At 43.5% G+C, this 8,257-nt stretch overlaps 1 protein-coding gene across 1 annotated transcript; it reads right to left on the reverse strand.

Annotated features, from left to right (window-relative positions):
* Nucleotides 1-235: 235 nt before the first annotated feature.
* On the reverse strand, nucleotides 236-7,199 carry LOC123128874 (F-box protein At1g52495). Its single transcript, XM_044548986.1, has 3 exons — nucleotides 6,915-7,199; nucleotides 652-5,813; nucleotides 236-537 (listed from the first exon to the last, which is right to left on the reverse strand). The coding sequence occupies exon 2, from the start codon at nucleotides 5,758-5,760 to the stop codon at nucleotides 4,756-4,758; it is 1,005 nt and encodes a 334-aa protein (XP_044404921.1). The 5' UTR covers nucleotides 5,761-5,813; nucleotides 6,915-7,199; the 3' UTR covers nucleotides 236-537; nucleotides 652-4,755.
* Nucleotides 7,200-8,257: the final 1,058 nt, after the last annotated feature.

Here is an 8,257-nt window from a genome sequence, read left to right on the forward strand (position 1 = left end):
TCATCGGCTACAACAAAAAACAGAAACAAGTAACTTTGCTAAATTTGTAGAATTATTAAGAAGACCACCTGTAGTCTCTAAGAAACAACAAGCGGGTCAGCTTGACAAATACTTCCTCCGTCCCATAATATAAGACCATTTTGCAGTCATCAACGTGCAAAGTAGCCACCTCTGCTCAGAACGCTGACCAGAACGACTTAGTAATTTCAGCATCAACGTGCATAGTAGCCACCTCTGTTCAAAAGGATATTCACAGAAATATGAATTTCATGCAACCATTAACAGTTGGAGCTTCTCGATCATAACTTTGTACAAAAAACTAACAGGCTCATAGTGGATATCATTCAAACATATTGCAGCCACAATGGGTATATTTATCACACACGCGTGCAGATGCCAGAGGGGGCATGCATGCAACAGATAATGGGACCTACAAGTGATGTGAGCAACTGAGGAATCACCCTGCAGGAATGACACACCATACGTGCAGTGACAAATTGTGCAATCTACTTTCGAGAAATGGTACTCGACATGGCCCTGCACCAGATACAGAGAGAAAAGGAACTATAAGTCTATAACAGGGCAATTCAATACCTAACCAGATGCAATTCACACATGGAGAATAAATCGCGATATAAACATTTCACTCACAAGTTGACTGTAATGCAATCGCTCCATTCAATCTAACAAGCAGTGTCCAAACTCCTCTAACAATCAGCAGGGGCGGAGCTGGAGTAAATGTTACCCAATGCACCACTTTGACCAGGCATAAATTTTTCAGGCAACGGTGTATTGGATATAGGTGTGTTCCATAGCTTCTAGCACACATATTATTGGATATAACAAAAGACAATTTGTGAAAACAAAATGCAGCCATCAAAATTCTTAATGTAATGATAAAACAGGGGACAAAATTACTTGAAAAGGATGCTTTGCATTTCCAAATTCCAAAATACATCGTCGCACAACAAGGTTCAGTAACCTACAACATACAAATAGAATTAAACTTACAAGTACAATATATTATCTTCTCACTAGATCTTTCAAATTAGGATGAAAATGTTCTATTAATTTTCTCTTGCCAGGATCATATTGAAACTCCTCTTCCCAATTTATGTCTTTTGGAACATCTTGTGATAGTACCTTTCTTTTGAGAAAAACTTGTCCATAGTATCTCTATTTGACAAATACAAATTAGAAATGAGACATGAATACCTATATAGACAAATGGAATATACTCTTAATTAGAAGTTATAACCCTAGGAAATGCCCTCATGCTTTGTCAAAACATAGTGATTTATTCTATTTGCTACAAATTTATATATAATTGTTGCAGTTTGTAAACAAAATAGGAAAAGCAAGAAAATACTAGTCGCAAGTGTGGTCTATTGTAAAACTTGTAATCTATGGACGCATGGAAGACAGAGCGGAAGACTCAAGATTGGAATTTGAAAAGATTGCCGAATTACCGAGAGCCGGACCGGCGGACCGACGTGCGGCGTCGACTCGCCGGTGAAGACTCGGGCTGCGTGGCCGGTGGCCTACGGCGTCCATCGCCCTGCCGCAGTCCCCCTGCTGCTTGGGTACGCGATGGATTTAGGTTAGGGCACTGCCCCCGTGTCCCGTGCGTGGATCGATTAAGGATATGGGCCAGTGTGGGCTGCCGAGGCGTGCTGGAAAGAACAGACCCTGATGCACTGGGCCTTTTTATTTGATAGGTACTACTAGCACTTTTTTGGACCCGTATTCCTGTGCATACGGATCAGCCCAATGGGCCCCGCCCCTGACAATCAGGTCAAACTGAACAAATCAAGATAATGATCAGCCACATGTAATCGTGGGTTACACAGTACATAGAAAGAGGAAATTGATGTATATTGTCTAACCATTTCATATTATTGAGAAAACCACTTGATGACCTTTAAGAAGAAGAAGACATCGATAAAAAACCAAGGCAATTCTCCAGTTCAAAGAAAAACAAAGACATGAGGCAGATCAATTTGCAACTATTTCGAACATTGACCAAAACTACTTCATAATTTAAGCATCAACATGCTAGCCACCTCAGCTCAAAAGAATATTCACACAAGTGTTCATGCAAATCATTAACCAGCCAGAGCTTCTTGACTATAACTTGCATACATCAAAAAGAAACTAGCCATCTCATAGTGGAGCATTGCACCAGACACCAGTCACAAAAAAAAGAACATGGCTCTGCACACAAGTTTCATTTCTCGAGCATATGTTAAGATTAGACATCACATGAAGCTGTGATTCCTTTAAATGTTTATCAGCAGCTAAAGTGAAATGATAAATATAGTTCCAAATGATGCAACACAGAGGCAGAATTATATAACATGTTTCAATAAACCAGATTCAATGGAATCATGAACAAGAATGAACTGAAACCGAACATTTCACTTGAAAGTTGACTATAATGCAATCATTCAATTTAACTAGCGCGCCACACTCTTATAAAAATCAGGTGCAACTTGCTAGCTAAAAAGGAGGATAATCTGCCTCATTTCACCGTCGGCTAAAACAAAACACAAAATAGGAATCGAATTTGCATTTGCTAAATAATTAGTATTAAAAAGACAACTGGGTAATCTCTAGAAAAGTAAACCTCAATAAAAACTAGGTACATGTTAATTGGGCCTCTAGATAACTAGGAAAGCGAATGTAAGTTAATTTGGACCGTGGCATGTTAATTTGGATGATAGGTACTTCTTTTGCTAGGTACACATTTACTCAAGAAACAGGGTGAAAACCTCCTAGGAAGTACTGCTGAACAATCCTAGGAACTTTAAAGTACTGCTAGTTTTTTCTTTGTTTATTTTCCAATCTACATTTTTTTGTTTCCCACCATTTTGCATCTGATTTTTCACCTAGTATTTTCTATCTATTCTTTCCACCCAGTGTTTGAACCATTTTTCTCCCTGGTCTTCCTCCTTTTGGTTTGGTTCTGTTGTTTCTCACACATGTTTCACTGTTTTGGCTGGGTGTTCTTAACTGACTCTCAGCTTAAGTTAACCTCACCCCAGCTATCAGCTACTAAACCAATGGCCTTACTTATAGCTTTTTTCCCGTTCTTAAGCTAAGGGTACCACAGAATTGGTTAAAAGAAGCTAGCTCCGCAAAGCAAAGAATACAGTCAAGGATGCCCGCGTTGTTGCTCTGGTACAAGAACTATAACTCCAGTTTCAGCTGTTCACTGGTTTCAGATCACGGGTGTTAAACTTGTATACTGAATCAACATTGTAAACTGTAACCGCACTCCAAAGAATTTATCCACTATTTATAATATCTTAGTAGCCTACAAATAATGTGAACAGCTAAGGAATTACCCTGCAGGAATGGCACATCATATGATCTGTGATCAATAACGGCAATTAATACCGAACCAGATGCAATGGCCGGATGAAGAAGAATGAACTGCAACAAAAAATTTCACTGACAAGCTGACTGTAATGTGATCATTGCATTCAATTTAACGATCAGCGCATAAAGTTCCTCTAACAATGAGGTTCTAGTTGCTACTGAAAAAATTGAGAGGATGATGGCCACATTTAATAGTGGGCTAGAACAATACTTGGAAACAGGAAACTGATGTATATTGGCTCAATATTTAGTATTATAAGAAAATCATTGGATGATCTCTAAGAAAGAAGAAGACACTGATAAAAAATCCAAGTCAATTCATTAGATAGAAAAACAGAGGCATGGTGCAAGTCAATTAGCAACAATTTCGAACGTCGGCCAAAATGAGTGAATAGTTGTGGCATCATCATGCTAGCTACTTCATCCCAAAAGGATATTCACACAAGTATAAATTTCAAGCAACCATGAAACATTCAGAGATCATTGATCATAACTCGTATATACATCAAAATGAAACTAGTCGGCTAATGGTGGACTCAGTTTTTAATCTTCTGCTCATTAGTACCAAGTTCCATTTCTCGAGCATATGTTAAGATCGAAGATCACATGAAGCAATGATTCCTTAAAAGTGGTTAGCAGTTAAAGTGAAGTCATATATGTAATTCTAAACGATACAACACAAAGGCAGAATTATATAACACTATGTTTCAATACCTGACCAGATGTTAATGGAATCATGAACATGAATGAACTGCAACAGAATATTGAGTTGAAAGTTAACTATCATGCAATCATTCAATTTAAGTAGTGTTGCAAACTCTTCTGAAATCAGGTGCAACTAGCTAGTCAACAAGGAGGATAATCTACCTTATTTCACCATTTGCTAAAACAAAACAAAGAAACATGAACCAACTGTACATTTTCTAAATATTTAGTATTAAAAGGATAACTGGGTAACCTCTAAAAATGAAGACCTCAACAAAAAGGTCAGGTCAATTATTCGGTTCAATGAACAGACACCAAGAGGCATCTAGATTGCTAACGGTTAAGTATTAAGTAGACCACTACACAGGGGGGGGGGGGGCAAAGTGAACAAATTGAGAGGATGATCTGCCACATTTTATCGTCAGCTAAAACAATACTTGGAAACAGGAAACATATGTATATTGGCTAAATATTTAGTATTATGAAAACCACAAGATGATCTTCAAGAAATAAGACCTTGATACAGAAAAACCAAGGCAATTCTTCAGCTCAGAGAAAAAGCTAAATAATATTCACAACATAACAATCTGGTCAGATGAAAGGTGAACATAATCCTCTGGTGCCGGAAAGCAGGTATGTGAAACTAGAGATTGTTTGAGCCCAAGTCCACTAGCAGAGAAATCTGCGATGGAGACTAGCAACCAACTTGCCATCAATGTCAAACTGAAGTAGCGAGTCCTTGTCAATATCGACCAGCACGAGGACATCACCATCCCAATATGCAACATCCACACACCAAAAACCGCGAAAGTTTTTTAATAGCACCCTTAGCTCTGCAATCGGCAATTGAACCCGCCAGGCTTTGGAGGCCCAGACTTGGCCTTCGTAGTCCTGCATCACCCAGACATGAACAATGGTATTTTCTTCATTAAGACTGTACATGCCAAGCAAGTCACCCATCTCAAACAGGTCAGCCTCGGCATGGCCGGGATCAATCGGAGAGCGCATCTGCCGGAACAACTCAGCGGTGGTGTCAAATACCATTATCAGTCGCTCTGTGTGCCAATGCAGGCTACCACGGAAAAGGACAGGTTGGTGTTGCAACAGTCCCTTGGCATGCGCCCCGATGTGCCTCGGCTGCTGGTCAGAGCCTAATGTGAAGACGTAGAAGCCACTTTGAGCATCAGTTTCCGGGCAGACGCAGAGCAGTAGTCGGTACTCGCTGGTAGGGCTGTGTGGGTACATCCCCAAAACCGTGAAGTCATCAAGCTGGTTGAGACGAGCATACTGACGAGTGGCCGGGTTGCAGATGGAGAGGCGTTCACCCCCGCAGGTGGTGAAGACAAGGAGGCCGTCACAGCAGGCCACGGGAAAGAAGTCATGGGCACCACTGAGTTGGGCAACGGGCTGGAGCTTGTCGTCTGCCCGGTGGTCGCAGGGGAAGGGGGTGATGATGTCTATGGACGGCGGGTCATCAATTTCAGTGTAAAGGAGAGGGAGTGAGGGCTGGCGGGCGTGGTGGGCGACAAGGAAGTCGCGGTCGGAGGTGGCGCCGCGCCAGGCGTGGCAGACGGCACAGCAGTGAAGGAGGGATTTGGGGGGCAGGCGAACGAGGATCTCAAACATGAAGATCTCATCCTGGAGGCCATGGAGGAGACTTGCGGACTCCGCCATGGATCCGTGCAGCAGTGGGAGTGACGGCGGTGGAGAGGAGATCTCACCAAAATCTGAAACAAAAACAAAGGTACATGGAGCTTAATTACAAATAACTAGCAATAGCATCAGCAGCGAAAAACAATACAGTCCAGTGCAGCAATCAGTAGCATCATACAATACAAGAGGCATTAAAAAAGCATAATATTTCATTCACAGTGCACGCATATTTCATATTTTAAGGATCAACACAGTGCACGCATATTTCATTCAACAAAAGCATAATATTTGCATAAGTTCTGCAAATCAAAAGTGGTACATATTCCTAAAGTAATCTTCACCAAAGTTGTACATATTCCTAAAGTAATCTTCACCAACCTAGAGCAATGTCAGTGGCAAGTTGGTTCCTAACCAGATCCATGTCAACACCATTTTCCTCCGAAGTTGACGTATCCGATGCATTTGTAGGAACAACAAACTATCATCTTCTGGGTTTCAATTGAGTAGCTTGGCATCTTCAAAAGAATTTGCCATTTCATCTTCCAAACTCCAAAGGCCCTCTCTATGCAATTGCGTTTGGACGAATGGATCCTGTTGATGTACTCCAGCCCTGTCATTAGTTTGAATTCCCTCCCCACCTCATCATATGCATTGGAGGTCCAGTGAGTATTTGGCCTATTTCCAGCTCTCGCTTGCTTGACAAACAACTCAGTGATAATCCTTGTATTCTCAATGTTCCATTCAGCAACCATGTTGGACAATTCTATATAGAAGTTCATGTCACTGTGTGTGCTAAAAAAGATTGTATGCACTCATTTATAAATCTGTACAGCGACTACTTCCTCTAAAAAGATTGTATGCTCTCATATAAATCTGAACCTCATCCATGTCATCTGAATTTATGAACATGAAAAAAAACAGTGTGGGAGGGAGACTACCTAAACTATGTCATCTGAACATATTTAAAACGGTAGATGGACTACCTCAACTATGTCATATAGAAATCGGTGCAGGGGACATCCAAAAATATGAACCAAAGGGACTCATCTGGCCATCCTAAAATCTGAACCAAATGGCCTCATCTGCACATCCTAAACTCTGAACCAAATGGTCTGACTGCATGTAACATGAACTGAATGAAGGTGGGGAGGGGTTGTGCATACGCACAAGCTCACCTTGAGCTTCTGGAGCGGCGCCGGCGGGGCAGAGGAGCAAGGCCGACGACCTTAGGCGGTGCCGGCTGCTGACAGGTTGGGGTGGCGAGACAGAGGAAGGACTCGCGGTGTCGGGGAAGGGGCGGCTCGAGGAGGAGACTGTCTTCGGGGTGGCCGGACGAGTTGGCCGGCGGCGGCCGTGTCGCCGGACGAGTTGGCCGGCGGCGGCGGGATGGCCTCGTCCGTCGCTGGCGGCTAGGGTTGACGAGCGGGTGAGGACGGAGGAGATTGGGGATCTGGCTAATAGGCTTTCTATCGAAGAGGTAAGCAACTTCGCGGTGGCAGGTTTGTGTAAATACCCCGAACTCCAGTTTTCTCAATTCCTGGGATTGGCAAAGCTGCGGCTCCACGTTTTTGTACATGGACGACGGGTAGATCCTTAAAATATTCATATTTGAGTTTCTCTTTTTTGCTTCTCTCGAATTTTGATCTGATTTTTTTAGGGGTTATCTTAATATATATTGTGAACATGCATGATTTTGTTTTTCAGATTTTTTCGCAATGTTTAAATTTAAATTTAGGCTGCAAGGCACACGGTGCATGTCACCTGATCTCTCCTGGAGCCACACCGTTCGGGCCAGCTCCGCTCGTGGATTCACTGAATCTGGGAGCTGGCGAGCTGCCGAACAGGCCCTAAGAACACCACCACTCTGAATCTAGTGCGTGCATATCTGGTCAACAACTAGACATCACCAATTTTGAGTAGCATATACAAGCAGGCTAAACACCTAGCACTCACAATAACATATTGGTTCATCAGAATCTGAACTCTCTCTCTCTCTCTCTCTCTCTCTCTCTCTCTCTCTCCCTCTCTCTCCACGTCACAGATTGACCCCATCGTCATCCCCTCCAGCGAGCATGCCCCGCTCCCTAGAGCAGAAGCGGGGAGTGCCTCCCCGTCTTGAGCGACAGCGGCGTCGCCACCCCCTGCACCCATTGCCCGGCGGCTCCATCTCTCCGTCCCCTAGGTTCTCTATTTTGCTTGGATCTGAGAAAAAGTTGAGGGAGGAACGAACCTGTGCTACACTGGTGGCGGCGTGGTGGCGGGACGGAGCTTTCCGGACGCAGCCGTTGCGCCGACCAGCGAGTCGGGGATGGAGTCGTGGCGCTGCTGGAGGCCAGGAAACCGGAGAGGGAGTCGGGGCGCTGTCGGCGGCAGTTATTTCGGCTTTCTACTACAGGGGAGCATACCCGGCCATCTGCCGGGCCGGGACTACCAAAGCCGGAGGCAGAAAACCTAAGCCCGAGCCTGGCCCGGCCCAGCCATTGGGCCTATTTTTTGGGCCCAAGCCTAGCCTGAAAGT

The sequence above is a fragment of the Triticum aestivum genome, chromosome 6A (genome assembly GCF_018294505.1).
Source record: "Triticum aestivum cultivar Chinese Spring chromosome 6A, IWGSC CS RefSeq v2.1, whole genome shotgun sequence".
NCBI classification, from domain to species: Eukaryota; Viridiplantae; Streptophyta; class Magnoliopsida; order Poales; family Poaceae; genus Triticum; species Triticum aestivum.

Bases quoted from the DNA above. Each gene is read 5' to 3' on its own strand.
- LOC123128874 (XM_044548986.1), bottom strand. From the start codon at position 5,760: ATGGCGGAGTCCGCAAGTCTCCTCCATGGCCTCCAGGATGAGATCTTC.